Raw genomic sequence first — 18,794 nt, forward strand, 5'->3', positions numbered from 1 at the left:
AAGGTCATGTGCATTTCCATATGAATTTCAGAATCAGTTTGTTAATTTCTACAAAATGCCTGCTGGGATTTTGACTGATATTATACACTGAGTGTAGAAATCAATATTGAATCTTGTGATTCATGAACATGGTATACCTCTCCATTTATTTAGATATTCTTTCAGTTCTTTCAGCAATATTTTATAATTTCCAGTGTACAGCTCTCACATCTTCTGTCAGATTAGTCTCTAAGTATTTCATATTGTTCATGTTACTGTAAGTGGTATTTTAAAATTTCAACTTCAGATTATTTCCCGCTAGAACACAGAAATGGAATTGATTTTTCCATGTTGATCTTGCATCTGCCACCTTGCTAAATTCACATATTAGTTCTCGTGGTCATCTTATATATTCACCAGGTTTTCTACACAGATAACTATGTCATCTGCAAATAAAAACAGTTTTATTTCTTCTTTTCCAACCTGGATGTCTAAAATTTCTTTCTCTTGCCTTCTTGTTGTGTTCCTGACCTTAGGGGGAAAGCAGTCAGTCTTTCTTCATTAAGAAGTTATAGCTGGGACTTCCCTGGTGGTGCAGTGGTTAAGATGCCATGCTCCCAATGCAGGGGGCCCAGGTTTGATTCCTGGTCAGGGAACTAGATCCCACACGCATGCCACAACTAAGAGTTCACATGCCACAACTAAGGAGCCTGCCTGCCGCAACAAAAACCCGGCACAACCAAATAAATAAATAAATATTTTTTAAAAAAGAAGCTATTAAAAAAAAAAAAAAGCTATAGAGGTAGTTTTTTCATTGAGAGCTTTATCAGGTTGAGGAAGCTCCTTTCTATTTTCTACTTGCTTTTGTAATACTTGGCTGTTGGATTTTGTCAAATTCTTTTTCTGCATCTATTGAGAAAATCGTATGGCTTTTCATTTGTTAATATGGTTAACTGATTTTCTAAAATGTCAAACTAACTGCATTCTCGAACCCCAGTTGGTCATGATGTATAATCTTCTAATATGTTATTGGATTTGATTTGCTAAAATTTTGCAAATAAAATTTTGCATCTATGTTCATGAGGCATACTTAACTATAGCTTTCTTTTCTTACAATGTCTTTAGCTATAGCTTTCTTTTCTTACAATGTCTTTGGCTGGTTTTCAGATCAGGGCAATGCTGGCCTCATAATGAGTTTGGAACTATTCCCCCCTTTTCAATTTTCCAGAAAATGTTGTCTAGAATTGATTTTATCTTTCTTAAATGCTTGGCAGGATTCACCAGTAAAGCCATGTGGTCCTGGAGAATGTCTGGGGGAATGTTTTGAACTATAACTTTGATTTTATCAGCAGAGAGAGAACTATTCAGGTTATCTATTTCTTGAGTAGTTTACATCTTTCAAGACATTTGCCCATTTCACCTAAGTTGCTGAATTTAAAGACTTGTATAGCATATTCCCTTATGATCCTTTTTATATCTGTAGAATTGGTACTGCCATATCGCTCATTTCTGATACTGATAATTTGTGTCTTCTCTCTTTTTCTCCTGATATTTCTGGGTAAAGGTTTATCAACTGTATTGATCTTCTTAAAACAAATCAGCTTTTGGTTTCATTATTTTTTCTTTTGTTTTTGAGTGTTCCATTTCATTTGTTTCCCCTCTGAGCTTTATTATTTTCTTGTTTCTACTTCTTTGGGGTTTAGCTTGTTACTCTTTCTCTAGTTTCTTATGGTAGAAGCTGAGCCCGACTGGAGTCAATTCTTTTCTAGTGTACATGCTGGTGCTCTGTGCTGCTTCCTGGGTGCTGCCCTTAGCAGAGCCTATACATTTTGATATGCTGTGTTTTCATTTTCATTAAGTTCAACATATTTTCTAGTTTCCATTTGGATTTCTTCTCTGACCCTGTCCTATTGGAAGCATGTTATTTAGTTTCCAAATATTTGAGGATTTTCCAGAGATCTTTTTATTATTGATTTTCAATTTAATTCCATTGTGGTCAGAGGACAGACTTTATATATCACTTGAATCATTTTAAATGTACTGGGATTTGTTTTATGGTTCAGAACCTGCTTCTATCTTGGTAAATGTTCTGCGTACACTTGGAAACAGTATGTTCTCTGCTATTGTTGGGAGGAGTGTTCTATAAGTGTTCATTAGGTCAACTTGGTTGAAAGTATTGTTCAGAGTTATATCCTTACTGCTTTGCTCTCTACTTGTTCTATCAATTTTTGAGATAGGTGTATTAAAATCCCCAATTCTCATCCTGGATTTGTTTCTTTCTCCTTTTATATATTATTCATTATTTTTTCCCTTTCGGCTATTGGGTTTGAAGTCATATTTAGATATACCAACTTATGAATCAACAGTCATTTAAATACTTTATATATTATAGGATCCGATACGGAGTACTTCTGTTATTATTTTTCTGAATATTCTCTAGTTTGGGATTTTGTTTTGTCTTTGACAGAGTTTAAAAGCCAGGAGCACCACCAATCAAAACAGTAAAACGCTGGATCCAATTCCCACAAAATCAGAAACACATCAGGGAATCCTTGCCCATCATATTTCCAAATTAGCCTGCAGACCCCTCCCCTAAGGCAGCACACCAGGAGCACAAAATCACTGGCATAAACGTTTGACTGGACACAGCAAAAAATCAATTGTACACTCGTATCACAGCAAGTGATAAAAGCAGGAACAATACTGGATAGTGTAGGTGGAACCAACCCAGGTGTGTCTATTCTTTAAAACTAAGGAGACAGGACATCTGTCAAAAGCCTAACCGTTGCTACTCTGGGCAGTGAGACAACAGGGGATTATTTTTCTTCATTATTCTCGTGTGTATGTTTCATAGGCTCTATAACGAGCATATGCCGTGTTTTTAAGCAGAAAAAAAATCTCTTGAAATTTGGGAGTGGCCATCTTTTGGTCATGAAGAGATGGGCCGTGGTGGGGTGACCTTCGGGCAAAGGGGTCCAGGTGGAAAAGCCTGGCTGTGGGTGCAGATGGGGGTTGCAGAGCTGGGAAGATGAGTGAGGGCCAGGCTACTGTGAGACCCAGAGGCATCCAGACGGCAGCCCCGGGGGTACAGGGAATCCTGGGGGGGATGTGAGCAGGCCCATTTGTTCACCTGCTCACTGGCCGTCCAGAGCAGACAGGAGGCGGGAAAGACAGTGAGGAAGATACAGAGAGACCATCCTCAGTGAAGTCCTGGGGCAGCTCGGAGGGGATGGGAGTGAGCAGCCTGGGGGAGAGCCCGTGAGAAGGTTCTGGTCTGGGAGTTCAGAACATGCCCACAGAGCTCGTCGGGCCTCATCTCCTGCCCCGCCAGACTCCCACACCCACTGGAGGAGTCGCAGGCCCCAGCCTGCAAGACCTTGCAGGGACCACCTCCCTGGGACCCCGAGGCTGCATGAGTGATGTGTGGTGACCAGGATGGTCACCAGAAGTTATGATCATAAGTCCTTCCCAGAGCCAGGGGGAACGTCACACCCCAAGACCAGAACAGAGGGGCAGATGCCAGGAGGGCGCCTGGGACCCTATTCTTGTCCTGAACAAGGCAACGTTGACCCAGGTGAGACCGAGGCGGACACAGACCAGGATGTCACAGAAGGAGAACCTCGCCCTCAGGGCTACACCAGGCCATGGACCACCTGCTTCCAGGTAACCAAGGGGCTTGTTACCGACACACATTCCTGGGCCTCCCTACAGCCACTGTGACTCAAAATCTTGAGGGGTAGGTCTCTGAGTCTGTGTTAAAAAGTAAAGTTCTCCAGGTGATTCGAGGGACACCCAGGGAAGTTCCAACCTGAAGCATCACTGCCCAGCCCCAGCCAGCGGGGGCTCCCAGGCTTCCTCGCCGGGAACAGCTCTGTCTGTCGCCAAGAGGAGGACTTCCGTTTCTGCTAATAAGTGGGCCTGATGCCATGAAAAGCCTCTCTCTGCAAGTTCTGGAACAGAGCAAACCTCCTGCAGGCTCCGCTGAGCTCACCTGACAGGGAAGGGGGTGTCCCCATGGCCAAGAGGGGAGCAGGTGCGCCCTGGCTCTGACCCGCTGGCCTCCCGGGGTTGCCCACCTGAGGAGCCCCAGTGTGGACCTTACTGCCCCCCGAGGGGAAGAGGCCGCGCCTGGAAGCAGCACAAAACAAGAACTGGCAGCTGAGACTCCACATCGAAAAGCTGAACCAAGAGCCAAAGGGTGATGCGAACCAAACCACAAAGCCAGACAACACCCAACCAAACCCTCGCATCGGCCAACGGGGGGAAAGGAAACTCACCTGCCTCGGCCTGTGTTCCTGGAGTGTAAGTGGTGCTTAGGCTCGATTTTACAGGACCCTGGCTCTGTGCTTACACGACACGGGTTGTCTAGAAAACCCCACACCTATAAACCAACCCCACGCGCGTCCTGGCGTGGTTCGCGGGATCACCTCTCCAGAGCCCAGGGGAACCCACGGATACAAAATCTCCACGATCACAGCCTAAGCCGGCAGACCCACGAGGAAGCAAGCGTCAGAGAGTCCACCGCAAACAGAATCTGACTCTCCAAGAGCCGCAGGTGATGAAGTGACAGGATGGATACGAGGAGATGAGCACATTCAAGGGGCTGAAAAATCCAAAGCTCTGTCGTCAAACGTGAGGAAGATACAAGATGCTAAGACCAAGCAGGTGAGACCCCCCCCCCCGTGAGGACATATGGAAATGAAAAAATAGGTGGCAACCGAAATAAACACCTCACCGGCTGGCACACGTGAAGAGTTAGGAAACCACGAAGAAGCTGCTGAGGATGCAGCACAGGAAGACAGAGACGGGGGGTATGAGAGACGCCAAGGAGGATGGACCAGGAGGGGCAAGCGGAAGTTTCCAGGCGAGGTCAGAGCAGTTAGGGGAGGTACTAGTCTATGACACGGTGGGGCTGATTTTCCACTTGATGCAGGACACGAACCCTCATTCAGGAATCACGACACCTTGTAGGCAGGACAAGTAAAAATAATCCACCAGCTTGATTCACTACAGTGAAACGGTGGAACACCAAAGTCAAAGAGAAGGTATTCAAGGTCACCAGACGGGAGGAAGGGTCACCTACAAAGGACTGTCAATTAGCTCGACAGGGCACACCAGCCGGGAGACGGTGGTGGATCTCCAGCCTGCTCAGAGAGAATACAGACCTCTAATAACCTATAATGGAAAAGAATCTGAAAAAGAATAAATATATATATGTATATATATATATGTAACTGAATCACTTTGCTGTACACCTGAAACACTGAAAATCAACTATACTTCAATTAAAAAAATTTTTTTTAATTAAAATAAATACAGATCTCAACCTGTGATGTTCTACACAACTAAACCATTGTCCAAAAGCAAAGGCAAAATACAAAAATTTCAGACGAGCAGAAACTGAGTAGACTGTCGACAGACCATCCCGGAAGAGAGCACGGGCTTCAGGAAGGAAATTAAGTCCAGACCGAGAGACAGAAAACTGGCAAGTCTGTCGGCAAACACGCTTCTCCGGCGTCAGGACAAGCAGCTAACGCAGAGGACTGTTTACAAAGGCCAAACCCAGACACGGGGCAGCAGGGCCCGTGAAACAGGACGGTGATGGGGTGAGAGCCCCCCGGCCCGGGGGCGGGGGTGCAGGAGGCACGGAGCAGCTGCCGACCGATGGGACGGGCAGGCCGTCAGGACAGAATCGACTTGCACGGCCTCCACACGCGGAAGGCAAGAGGATCGGACCCCCCACCCCCGGCGAAGCCCATCAGACGTGAGCAAACCCCCAGAGCGGGCAGGGCCTCCGCACCTCCGACGCGGTCCCTCCACGGAGCAGGGCACGTGGGCTTCGGGCCCATCATTCTCTGAAATTCTCTGTCTGAAGTCTCTGTGATGAGAGTTCTCTTTTCACCCGGTGTCCTCACCCCGCCCCCCGCCCGCAGCTCCACCATCGCCCCGGGAGCCCCTGAGGTCGCAGGTCCCACCTCCAGCTGGTGCCCGGCTCCCCCTACCCACACCCCGACACCATGGCTGCAGGCCCTGGGCTGGCCTGCCACCGAGTCTCGCCTGTGGGCCCTGACCAAGTCCTGCCCACTGCCCCGTGCGTGCCACCCCAGGGAACCACGCAGGGCACAGGGCTGACCTGTGGCCACCTCTGCTCCGTGGCCTCCACCATCTGCCCCGTCCAACGCCTGCTGGCTCCGGGTCACGACTCATGCCCGAGGCTGCCAGACTGGTGAAGAAGCCCCGCAGGCATCTATGTGAGGTGGGTGAGGTCAGCACCCCACCCAACGCAGACACCACGTGCCACGCCCAGGTCACCTGGCAGAGACAGGCAGAGGTGTGGCTGGCCCCCGAACACCTCTGTCCAAGATGCTCCTGCCATTCGCTGGCCTTTCCTCGCCCTCCCGGCCAGCTCCACTCAGCCCTGATGTCACCTCCTCCTAGAAGCCTTCCCGGACCTGTCCGGCTCAAGCCAGGTGCTCATCCCTCAGAGGCCCACACACTCTGCCCTCGTGCTGTCACCTGTCTTCCTCCCTGGATGGCGAGGAGCGCGAACAGTCCCTGGTGAGTCAGGATGGCGCAAGCAACCGAGTGACCGGAACCTGCAGGGGGGTGGGCGCCGTGCAGGAGGGACCCGGGCCGCCCCGGCCACCTGTCACCACTCACGAGATCTCCCCTGAAGATGGGCATCCACCCGGAAATCAGAGCGGCTCAGACAAGGCTCTAGAACCCACGAATGAGGGGGAGCAGCTCTGCCTGGGACACGGGGCCTGAGGGTCGCAGGACAGGAGCCCAGAGAAGCTGCGAGCCTGAGACACAGAGAGAAATCACTGAGGTGGGGGAGAGGTGTGCGGGCGGGCACTACTGTGGGCAGGGGATACCCTGGGCTGGTAGGCGCCGTGGGCAGGGGGGCAGGCGGGCGCGCGCGGGCAGGTACCGCGTGCTGGGACAGAGATGATTTTGTCCAGCACGCCCCATTCGTGAGGTTCAGGTTCAAGGCCTGGGACTGGTGTGGCGGTGGAATTCAGCACGGCTGTTCGCGCCCCAGTGCGTGGGAGCTGGGCCTGCAGGCCTTTCCCAGTGATGGCATCTGGCCCCAGGATTAGCGCCCCTTCGCCCACACCAGGGCTCTTGAGAGCCTCCGGGTGAGGAGGATTCAGGAGTGTCAGGTAACCCACGGGACCCAGGCCGACAGCTCAGGCCCCAGAAATCCGGTGGCTCTGGGCTGGGCTGACTTATCGCGTTGGCAGGAAAGAAAAAACTCCTCCGTGCGGGAGCATTCCACAAAAGGCGCCCGACTTCCCCGGCACTTGTACCTCATTAACATTCCGCAGACATCACTGAGGACTTAATAACGCCAAACAGGCTGAATGGACGCATCGTTTTGGGCTGCTCCGTATTCAGCCAACAGTGAGCGATGCTCCTCCCGGCGCCCAACCTGCGCATTAGCATTTGCAGAAAGCCCCCATCTGCATTGCGACAATGGTCTTGCCCCAAATCCGGAGCTGTTGTCACAATTGTCCTTTGTACCCACTCCAGCGGGCAGGCAGGCAACGCGTCCCCGGGGCCCGTCGGCGATGCGGCCGGGCCAGAATCCCGACGGTGTGTGATGAGGCCCCGGGCAGTCCAGCGCCCAGCAGGGTGGGCGCCCAGGCTCGGTCTTGCACACCCAGCTCCCAAAGAGGACGTCCACAGGCAGCCTTGGGAGCAGGGAGAGGCCATGGCTCCTTTCCAGAACACTTTCTGCCCTCCTGCCGGCAGTGACCAGATGCGGGAGGGTACCTCGCGGGTCGGCCGCCCACAAAGCCAGCACCAGGCGGACGGGGCGCCAGCCGCCCATGAGCACATGAACTGATCACCCTCTGCCATGCTTGAGACAGTGGCACCACCCTTGAACCACCAGTAAGCTGAAACGTTCTGGCGGATGCGGGAACATTCTGGGGGTCCTGGGAAGAGGTCCAAGAGGGGAGGGATGGACACAGAAGTGACAGAGAACAAAGGCACAGAGCGTCGAGGAGGGCAGAGCTGCAGGCACACACGGTGCTGGCTCAGGACCCCCAGCCCCAGTCCACCTGGAATGGGGGTCAACGTGTACTACGGGCCACCTCCTCTCTGCCAAACCTGGGGTGCCAGCCACACAGCAAGAGCGAGGCAGGGCCTCGCTCCCAGAAGCCCAGAACAGAGGAGAACGTCCACGGGTGACAGTGAGCCAGCGGGAGCAGACATGACAATACCAGCTGTCCACAGGACAAGAGCAAGTGCTAGGAAGAGAAGGGGGCGTCCGGACACCCCAGAGGCCTCAGCAGCCCTGGGTCAGAGCTGAGCGTGGCCCTGTCCCCACCCCTCACGCTGTGTGAAGGCTTCTCACCAGAACCGTCGTAGCCGTCCACCGAGAAGTGTTCAGGCCTCCGCTCCTCCGACATGGGGTCGCAAGTGATGTGGGGGACGGTCAGCATCTTCTCTCCCGGGCTCACCCCGTTGTCCTTGTCCAGTTTGAACTTTTTTTTCTTTACCTAAAAAAACCAGACAATAAAATTGTCAGTTCCTGGGCATCCTCTGCCAGGCCGTCTGCTGGCCCCAGACCACCCTTGGGGCCCCCGCCAGGGCCCAGGCCAGCACCCTCGCACACAGGCAGAGTGGGCTGCAGCGTGTGATGCTGCCAGAGGGGCTCTGCCCAGTGGCTGCCCTGGGAGCTCACAGCCTGGGGGGCAGGCGGACAGGAAACTAGCAAACAGAGAAATACACAGGAATACCCCAGGGCAGGTGGTAACGAGGGCTGTGACCAGCGGGGAGTTAGAGCTGGGGGGGGGGGGAGGGCGGGGTGGACAGATTGAGGCCAGCCGAGGCTTCCCTGAGGAGGTGACCTGGAGGGAGCAGGCCATGCTGGGATCTGGGAGAACCTTCTGGCAGAGGAAATAGCAGGTGCAAAGGCTCCAGAGGCAGCCAGAACCTGGGAGATTGCGTCTCTCCAAGGATGGCGTGGGTGCGGGCCAGGAAGGAGAGCTCTGGCCGGGCGGGCCACACCCTTCGTTCACGAGACTCTTGCCTCAAGTCTGCCCGAGCTCCCTTATCCTATGACCACAAGACCCTCTTCCCTGAGCCAGGATGCCACCTCCAGCCCCTGCTGCCCACCAGGCCCAGCATGGAAAGCCCAACACCAAGGCCCTCTCAAGAGCCTTCTCCCAGTAGCTGGCCGGAATCCAGCCCGTCCCGTGTCCGGGGTACTTCCTCGGGACCTCCCACAGCCCTGGCTCTGGAGCGGCCAGTCCTACAAGCCCCCAAGCCTGGGGACACCGGGATGGCAGGAGCCCAGCACGGGGTGTACACCCCCAGTGCCCACAGTGCCATGGGCCACGCCGGGCTGAAGCGCCAGAGTCAAATCCCGGCCGTGAGCTGTGGCCGTGTGGCCTCCCCGCCCGTGTGTGAGTGCCCCATCCTGGTGGCAGGCGGGGGCTGGTTACCATGGCAGACTTCTTGGGCTTGGGGCTGGGGGAGAGCAGAGCATGGCTGCGGGGCGGCTTCCGGACGTAGATCTTCCAGGTGGAGGAGTTGGGGTTCTCGGCCGCGTAGCACCGCCACGCCGTCTGAAACCAGCAGAAGGGAGTGGTTGTCACCCGCGGAGCCACTGACGGGGGCTCCCAGGGAGCTGCGGCCCGCCTCTCCTGCCTGGGCCCCCTTCTGGCAAGACCACAGGGCTTCCTGCCCACCAGCCCCTTCCCCAGGCTCAGGGCCTGCCCCCACCCCCAAGAGCCTGTTCCCTTCCTGCAGCCCACAGCCTCATGGACGGTCGCACGCGGCTCAGCCACCACAGGGGCCTGTGAGCCCCAGTCCGTCTGTGCCCACCTCCACCTGCCGGTCCCCCCGCGGGGGGCAGGGGACACCCCCCGCCCCGGTCCTGGTCACCAGCCTCTCCTCGGGGACGCTGCAGGGGAGAGGTCACTGGGGGCGTGGAGGGGCAGGGCCCCCAGGGCCAGCAGGAGGCAGGGCTGAGTGTCCAGGAGGCAGAGCCCCGAGGGACCCACAGTTTCTGGGGCCTCCAGATGGCCTGGGGGTGAAGGTCTTAGGCCTTCACTCTACGGACGCCCACGGCGACTACCACCAGGGCGTGGCCTGGAGGAGGAGACCCAAGGGGGGGCCGGAGGGGGCGCCAGGAGCCTCGTAGGAGGACGCACCCTGAGGGTCTCGGCACTGCCGGCCGTGGGAGCTGGAGAGAGAGATGCAGGGGGGAAGGGCTCCTGGGACGGTGATGCCACCTCTGTGACGGGAACCCAGCGGACATGCCCCCCCCCTGCCCCGCCGTCCCCCATCCCAGTCCCGCCCTCCAGGCCCCGCTCCAGGCCTCTCCCGCCTCCTGGGAGGCTCGTGTGGGGCCGCACACACACCCCGCGGGAAGTCAGTGCGCCCCTTCCGCGGGCAGGCCATTTGCAGCCTGATTTACGGTCTCCCCGAGAGGAGGCCGTGGCGCCATAAAGCCAGGCCTGAGTGGGGGCCGAGCCCCCAGCTTTACGGCTGCTGCCTTCACTTCCTTCCAGTGCAGGATTAGTGTCCGGCCCCAGACGGCGGTTCCGGACAGGCTTACGAGGAACAGGATAGAGGCCCTGGCTGAGCTGCGGTCGCCGGCGTGACCCCAGACGGTCTCCGGGGGCCGTTCGGCTCCGGGTGCCCGGAGGGGTCCAGGCTGTGCACCGCAGCCACGCCGGCGGGTGCAGGGCCGCACGGCCGCGCTGACTCGCGATGACAGCCCTGCTCCAGGCCCCTGCCCGGCCGCTCCCCCCCACCATAGCCCCGCGCCCACTCCGCCTGTTCCTCAGCCCCGGGCGGCCGCCGACCGATGCCCTCGGAGCACGAGTCTCCAGGGGTCCTTGGGCCCGAGCCTTGCTCGGCACTGAGAGGGCCGCCCAGTCCTCCAGGCTGTTCCAGGAGCCTGGGGTGCCGGAGCCCAGTGTCCAGGGGCTCGGGGCCGCCTGCCTGCTTGCCCGCCTCTGGAACCTTCCTCTTCCCCCCGCCCCGCCCGCAAGGCCCGGCACTGTGAGCCCCGGGCCCTGTAGGGGCAGCTGCCGGGCCTTCAGAAAGCGAAGCTGGCCCATCAGTCCAGAGCGCGGCCCGTGCCCTTGGGTCACCGGTCCTCACCTCCTATCGGCCGGGAGGACGGAGCCCCGTGGGTGCTGGGAGTGGCCCAGAAGCATCAGTACTGCACAAGCAGGCCCGGACCCCTGACCCTGGGGGGCAACGGCCACCTGAGGACCCCTCACTCTTCCCTCCCAGTCCTGCTCCCTCACAGTCGGGGGCTGGCCACAGAGGAGGGAGAAGACAGACACCAAGGCCGCCGCTGCAGCTGGAGGCCAAGGGCCCGCAGGACTGACCAAATCCGGGACTGGCCAGGCCACCTCCTTGTCCCCCGGCCTGGCCCACAGGGTGGAGGAAGGTGGGCTCCCACGCTCCTGTGCCCCCACCCCATTGGCATCACCCGACGGTTCCCAGGACAGGAGTTACAACAGGCGGGCATGTCTGTGGCACGGATCGCGGCCCTTCCGTGTTCGGGAGGGTCCACAGGAGAGGGTCTCGGCGGCCCCGGGGGCCGGGTCAGCTCAGGGCTGAGAGCCGTTCCCAGACCAGACACGGCTCGTACTTGCCCGGGTGACACAGAGCTGGGCACACTGACCACCACACGACGGCGACGAGGCTGCGGTGGCGGCTGCCATCACCTGGATGAGCGAGGCTGCCGCCGGGATCTGCCGGTTGAAGTGCTTCTGCCTCTGCTTCTGCTGGACCTTCAGGGCAAAACCGGAGCCGAGAATCCCCTGCAAGGAACAGCAACCAGGGCTCACATCCTGCAGACGGGGGAGTGGGGAGACAGGCTGGGCACCGGTGGCCTGCTTGGCACTGCGGGCCCCACGGAGGAGGTCGGTGCCTCCGGCCCAGCCCGTGGGGCAGAAGGCAGCCCCACCCAAGCAGGACCCACTGCTGCCCGCCCCCAGGATTGCTAACGGGATGGAAAGGGCCGGCTCACCAGGGGGAGCTCCCTGTCCACAGAGGGGAGCAAGTCATACACATATACATACGCTCTATGTGTACAACATACACACGCTATACCACAGCCATGTGACACACACGTGCGTGGACAGACATACCCGCAATACACACATGCAGTGCATTCAGGACTACCACACACAGAGAACATATGTATGTGACACACATGCACGAGCACATACAAATGCACGCGGTACGTATACCTATGTGCCACGTGCATAGACAATACATACGCACACGAATACACACGGAGCACGTGTGCGTGATGCATACACACAGTACATACACACAGACACAGACTGCATGATGTATAACACGTGCACACACAGTGCACACACACACACGGTATGGTCACACACCTACCAGGCACCTACACACACGCAGAGTGAACTAGGAGATTTTAACGCCCATGGTCTACGGTCTCCAGGAAGGACAGGGGTCAAAGCCGCCCCAGGCCACAGTGCAGGACCGCTCCCTCCCTCATGGCTTGCACCTCTGCGGTTCTGTGGCAGCCACCATGGGCGCCTCACCCCTACCCTCAGCGGCCGAACGAGCCGGCCTGCACCCCACTATTTGCCATGAAAGGCCTGGTGATCGCCGCCGCCCACACTTGCTCCAAAGGACCCACCGGGGGCCGGGAACAGGAAGGCGGCGGCCTCCAGAGGCTCTGAGGCGGGCGAGCTGGGGTCTGAATGCACCCCCTGAGGGTGGTCTGCTCACAGGGCCCCCCTGCCAGCCCGGAGGAGGCTGAGGAGCCGTGGAAAGGCCCCCCAACACGGAGCACCTACCGCCGGAAGCGCAAAGAAGGAGATGGCGAAGACGGAGAAGCAGGAGGCGATGGTCTTCCCGACCCACGTCTGGGGCACCTTGTCCCCGTAGCCGATGGTGGTGACCGTCACCTGCAAGGACGAGGGACAGCGGTCGGCACTCAAGCCCCAGAACCTCAGGGCGGGCGTCCGTCCGTCCAGCCTGAGCCCCGCGCTCCATCCGAGACCTGCCACCGCGCAACAGAGGCCAGCGAGAGAGCCCAGCACCGAGACGCCGGGCGGCTGAGAGCGCGGTGCTCGAGCCCGCAGGGTCTGGGTCCCCCACGCTAACGCTGCAAAGGAAGCAAGCCCCAGCGTACACACGGGAGCTTGGCACCGACGGGGGACAGCCTCCCCGCCCCGTCCCCAGGAGGCCTGCCAACGGGGCCACCGATGTCGCTGTGCTCCGGCCCCCAGGAAGCCGGAAGCGCCCACAGAGGCCCACCCTCCACAAAGAGCCTGGCCACGATGACACGCCACTTCCTGACGCCACCCCAGGCACCAGATGCTGCGTTTGCCCTTTTCTTGGAGGGACTCAGACGCGGCTTGAGCCTCCTTCTCCACGGGGGAGCTGTCTGTCCAGGACGTGGGCCGGGACAGTGGGACTGAGGGGCTGCTTCCACCTCAGCCCCACCCTAGGCTTGCTCCCCGGCGGGGCCTCCGGCATGAGCCCGACAACGCCATCCTGCAGGGACTCAGAGCCCACCCTGGCTGTGCCGGCCACGCGGCCCACACCTGTCCACGCCAGAGTCTGGGTGCTTGGGGAGCCAGCCCTGCGCCTGGCAGGGGGACCAGGGCGCCCAGAGTCCCAGCTCATCCCATCAGCACACGCGCTCAACCCATGGTCTCGCCAGCCCTGTGCTGGGCAGCCCGGCTTCCCCCTTCCAGGGCCCCCAGCTCAGGCCAAATGAGGACGGCCCCTGGCAGCTCGGGAAGTTCTGCAAGGAGCCTCCGTGAGACCCCCTTGCCCCCTGAGACCGGCGGGGAGCAGGGCCTGGGGAGGCCCATTTCACAGATTCCACTGAACAAGGCCCAGGTGGGAGGTGGCGGCTTCTGCAGCAGGGTCCTTGGGGCCCGCACAGGTGCCCACGCAGACAGGGACAGGCACGCCGGACAGCTCGGAAGCCCCGGGGCAGAGGCGAGAGGCCCTCAGGAAGCAGGAGTGACCAGGAGTCCGGGCAGCGGGAAGGACCACAGTGCGGGAGCCCGGGTTACACCAAAGACCACAACCCGGGGGCAGCGCGGGCGCACGCGCCCGCCCAACACCTGCCACACGACTGTTCGTGGTCCCAGCTCCCGTGGTCCCGGCTCCCGTGACCGCCACACGGAGTGTTTCCTGGCAACGTCACCGTCCCTCAGATACACGTCCACACCCGCTTCCAATGTGCTGCCCGTGCACGTGTGCACACACACAGATGGCCTGACACAGAGACAGGGCGCCACACACGCACGCCGAGACACACTAAGGCAGCGACGAGGCATAGGCGTGTGTACGCACCACATATGGCGCGAGGTCACATAAAGAGGGGCCAGTGCCCACGTCAAGCCCAGCTCTCTCTAGGCCCAACGCCTCACACGCACACACAGGCAGCGCACACCTGGAGCGCGGCCTGGTACCTGCAGGGTGGAGCAGGCCAGCCTGAGGCCTTGGGCAAGGCTGAAGGCCAGCAGGCAGGTAAAGGGGCCAGGGGAACCTGCAGCCCCTCGCCAGCAGCCCCCAGAGGGTCTGTGCCCCTCGTGTGAGGCCTGGGCGGCAGCTGCCTCTCAGCACCTGGGCGCACGGAGCAAAGGCACATCAGGGCTGCAGATGGGATGGGGCGTCCGAGACGCCGTGTCCAGTGTCTTCCGGAAAATGGTTCTCATAGAATTATTTATTTGTGTGTAAACATACAGTGGGTCTATTTTTAAATGTCTAACTTTTATTTTCTAATGCGGTATTGACAGACGTAAGCCCCGTAAACAAACGCTTTCTGGGGTCTTCAATCACTGATAAGGGCGTCAAGGGGTCCTGTGACTCCAAGTTCGAGAATGGCAGCCATGCAGGGAGCCAGGGGCAGGGTGACCTCTAAGATGGACCTGAGTGTGGCCCTCACGCCAGGGGGGTAAATTTTAAGCGGTGCCAGAAAACTCGGGCCTCAAGACAAATAACACATGATACAACCTTCTAATTATCAAAATTAAGGCCAAAAAAAAAAAAATTCCAAGACAACTGGGAAACGGACGTAGGTGGGAGGAGGAAAGGGGTTGGCCTGGAAGGCCCTGGGGGCCGAGTGGTGCGGGCAGGCCAGTGGGTGGGGACGCCCGAGGCCACCTCCCTTCTCGGACAGGAGCACCGGAGGCGGGACCCCATGTCCTCGCCCGCCTGGCTGGGAGGTGCTGGGACTCCAATGGCCGGGCGGCAGGAAGAAGCCAGGGGAGCCCCGGCCAGGTGTCCCCCACCCTGCGGTGCAGGGCACACTCCTGGCTTCTCAGACTCTGCCACAGACCTTCTTTGTCAAGTTAACGACATCCTTTCAGCTCTTTGAGGAAACGGCCCATCCCCGCAGAGCTGTTTGTTTTTCCTGAATTCACAGACACAAGCAGCTCAGGAATGGGCCGTTTTATAGCCCGCGTGCTCGGAACTCACCCCCCATGGCAGGCGAGCCGGAATGCAGAGCTGCACGTCCCCTGGGCACAGACTCGGGGAGACAACTCAGCCGGGGTGCTGAGCCCAGGGTGCGTCCCCCGTCACCTGTGTCTCTCCTCCAGGGACAGGAGGCGCAAGAGGACCTGCCAGTCCCCCCAACACTTTGCGTCACAAGAAGCTGGCGCTGGTGTCATTTTATTTCCTCCTGGACACCGGCCTCCGGGGGAAGCGGGAGGGCCAGCCCAGAAGCCCGGCTCCACAGAGGACGCGGTCAGCCTGCAGCCACCCTGCAGGCCGTGGCCATCTGTCCAGAGGGAATGCGCAGCCAGGAGTGGGAGTGAGGACGGCGCCAATGTGGACACTAGGGGCTCACACCGGGAGGGGGTGGCACCTCCGTTTGGCAAACTCGTGATCATGCTGTGAGTTCGGGACCATCTGCCAGAGGGGGAAACTGAGGCCGGGGGGGGTCTCACCACTGCTAAGTGACGGAGCTGGCACCAAACCGAGGCCTGCTTATCCCCAGGCTCCTCGCCGGGACAGCCGGAGAACAAGCCCAGGGCTAGAGGCTGCCGCGCTGAGGGGTCTGGGGCTCGCCCAGCCTCGGGCCACCAACCTGCCCAGAGGAGGCTGGAAGGACGGGGCCAGGGAGAGGGCACCTCGGGGGACGAGAGGTGTGGACAGAGGGGAGGCTGGGCGGGTGGCAGGACTGCCTCAGGACAGCAAAGGGTGGGAGCAGCGGTCCCGGGCCCCAGCTCCAGCCATCGTGGGGCTGCCCCAGGAGACCCCGGCCAGGCTTGCAGGGGACACCGTGAAGGGGACAGAGGCCGGCACGTGAGGGCCGAGGGGACAACCCTGCCAGGCTTGCAAATTCTGGGTAAAAACAAAAGCAAACACATACCCCCAAATAAGCCCGCTTCCTTTCAGAAAGGAAAAAGTCAATAAACGAACAGAAACCCACGCAGGCCCAGGGCTCCTCGTCACGTGAGCGCATCTTCTCCCTATGGAAACCTCAGCGCCCTGGCCGCTGTACTCACGGGGAAAGGGTGCGGACCGTGGGGACGGGGTCAAGACCTTTCTCCCGCCTCAGGAGGGGCCCTCAGGAGCTTCACACAGCGCCTGGCGGGGTGCTGTGGACACCCCGGGCCCTGCCCAGGCCGCGCCCACCCCACAGCACGGCCGGGCTCGTGGCCCCTCACGCAGGAGACTCTGCCTCGAGGGCTCAGCTCCGATGTGTCCTCCTCAGGGGGCCCTCGCTGACTCCCAGGGAAATCACGGCGTGTGGACCACGACCGACCACGACCAAGCCTCCGAGAGCGAGACCCCCGGGCGGCTGACCCCCTGCTGTGCCCCAGTGCCCAGCGCAGAGCGGGACTGCTGGGATGTGCCTGGTGCCCAGAACCAGCCCGGCCAAGAGGCCCCAGTCCTCCAAGGAATGTCTTGGAAGCAACGGAAAGAGTCGCTACCTTCCTGGGATCGTGGTCCCCTCGGGGAGCCCCACGTCGGCCCTTGGAGGTAGACCTGCCGCCTCCCATTTTACAGATGGGGAAACCGAGGCATGGAGCGGTCACATGCCCTGCCCTGGCCCCAGCGCAGCTGCACGGTGCGCCCACCCCTCTGCGCCCCACTGCCGTCCTAGCGGGAAGCACAGGTCCCTGGGGGCTGGGAAGGGCCAACACACATAGGCGCGCAGACGTGCACACGCGCGTGCGAAGAGGGGCCACTCTGTGAGTTAAGGTGTTAGAGGCCGGGAGCCGGCCGGGGCAGAGCTGGACCCTGGGCACCAGCAGGGCTAAGGGCTGTGACTGGGCCGCGGCAGCCACGAGCACTCAAGTGTGAATTAGGTGGCTGGGGGGGGTCACTGCCTGTCGGCCAGCCTGGGGGCGCTGCCAAGAGAACCGTGGCCAGTAACAGCCCCTAAAATTCACAGCCAGCCTTTGCTGCATCCTCGCTGGGCGCCAGATACCCTGGGCTCTCTGTGTCCTCACTGACAACCCTCCCCAGCTCATGAAAGTAGGCACCCAGCTTATACCCAGGGAGGCTCGGTAACCTGCCCAGAGCCACTCAGCAGGCCAGCAGTGGAGCAGGATGGCTTCACACCACGCTCCCGCCCGTTTTACCCCACTACTTCCTGTTTCACTGTGTCCCTGACGCTGACCGTGTTTCTCTCCCTCGAGCTGAAGCTGGAAAGTTCTTACCCCGGATGACAAGAGCTGAACACCCCCCTCACTGGGCCTGCTGAGTCCATGTAAGAAAATCGCCCCAGGGGGTCCCTCAGTGGGCAGTAAGTACAGAGAGACAGACCTGCCCTGTGGACCCCTACTCATCCTGCAAAACCCAGTCGTAAAGGCCCTTCTCTGGCTGGGCTCCCAGAGCCCACGGTCTCAGCCCCATACACAACTGCCAACAGGTGCGGGATGGGATTGGGGCAGGTGGCAGCCCGGGGTCCTGGAGACCCTCTATTCTTAGCTGCACAGCACCCCTGGGCTTTGCATGGAGTCCAAGCGGAGGAAGAGCCTTGAAGGGCTGGGGGCCCGGCCCACCACCCCCCGGGCCCACGGGGCCTCGGTTTCCCCAGCTCCAGATGAGGTCCTGACCCTGGTTCCACCCACTGGGCGGTGCCGACAGGCCTTGCATGTGAATATCTGGGAGGCCCTGTCCTCACCCAGACGCCCCACTCGGCCCCCAGACCCTTTTGGCCTCACTCTGCCAGGATGCAGTCCAGCCCCTTCTGGAGCCAACAGCTAAGGAGAAAGAACAGGAGCCAGACTCTTGTTTTAAATGGTGGCTGAATGCAGGGGCGGCTTCTAGCCTTTCCACTCTAAATTCTAAATTTAGATGCAGGGGGTAAACAGAGCCCGGCAGCCTCCTGATTCGAGAGACCCCCGGGCACTAAACAGAGGAGGCCGTGTTCGCAAAAACTGCTTTTCCCTCCACTCAAACTTTAACACAAACAAACGCATTTTGTTCCAAGGGCAAAGAAAAAAGTCTTAAATCCTCCCCAACACCTCGGCAGCCAGGCATGGGGCGCCACACTCGGGGTGAGGGGGGAGCTCTCACACCCAGGTCAGGCGTCCCCACCTGGGGTAGGGGGAGCGGAGGGGACCCTCAGCCTGGAAACCGAGGCTCGGTGAGGGGAGGGACATCCTCGTGATGTCCACCTGGGACGGCGCTGTCCTGGGCTGAAGGGTGTCCACCCAAATCCATGTCCACCCAGGCCCTCAGAACACAAGCCTATCTGGAAAGAGGGTCTTTGTTGATGCAGCTGGGTTAATGATCTGGAGAGGAGATGGTCCCGGGCTTTTTGGGTGGGCCCGGCACCCACCGACCAGTGTCCTGATAAGAGATAGAAGGTGCGGCCA

General features: G+C 59.0%; 1 protein-coding gene across 1 annotated transcript in view; it reads right to left on the bottom strand.

Annotated features, from left to right (window-relative positions):
- Positions 1-18,794, bottom strand: part of KCNQ1 (potassium voltage-gated channel subfamily Q member 1) — a 348,499-nt gene that overhangs the window by 233,958 nt on the left and 95,747 nt on the right. Inside the window, exons 7-10 of the mRNA XM_061202275.1 lie at positions 12,792-12,902; positions 11,679-11,774; positions 9,435-9,557; positions 8,342-8,486 (exon numbers count right to left, since the gene is read on the bottom strand). Of these exons, the coding sequence (XP_061058258.1) occupies positions 8,342-8,486; positions 9,435-9,557; positions 11,679-11,774; positions 12,792-12,902 (475 nt within the window). The remainder of the gene's footprint in view (positions 1-8,341; positions 8,487-9,434; positions 9,558-11,678; positions 11,775-12,791; positions 12,903-18,794) is intronic.

Source organism: Eubalaena glacialis, chromosome 10 (assembly GCF_028564815.1).
Source record: "Eubalaena glacialis isolate mEubGla1 chromosome 10, mEubGla1.1.hap2.+ XY, whole genome shotgun sequence".
In the NCBI taxonomy this organism is placed as follows: domain Eukaryota; kingdom Metazoa; phylum Chordata; class Mammalia; order Artiodactyla; family Balaenidae; genus Eubalaena; species Eubalaena glacialis.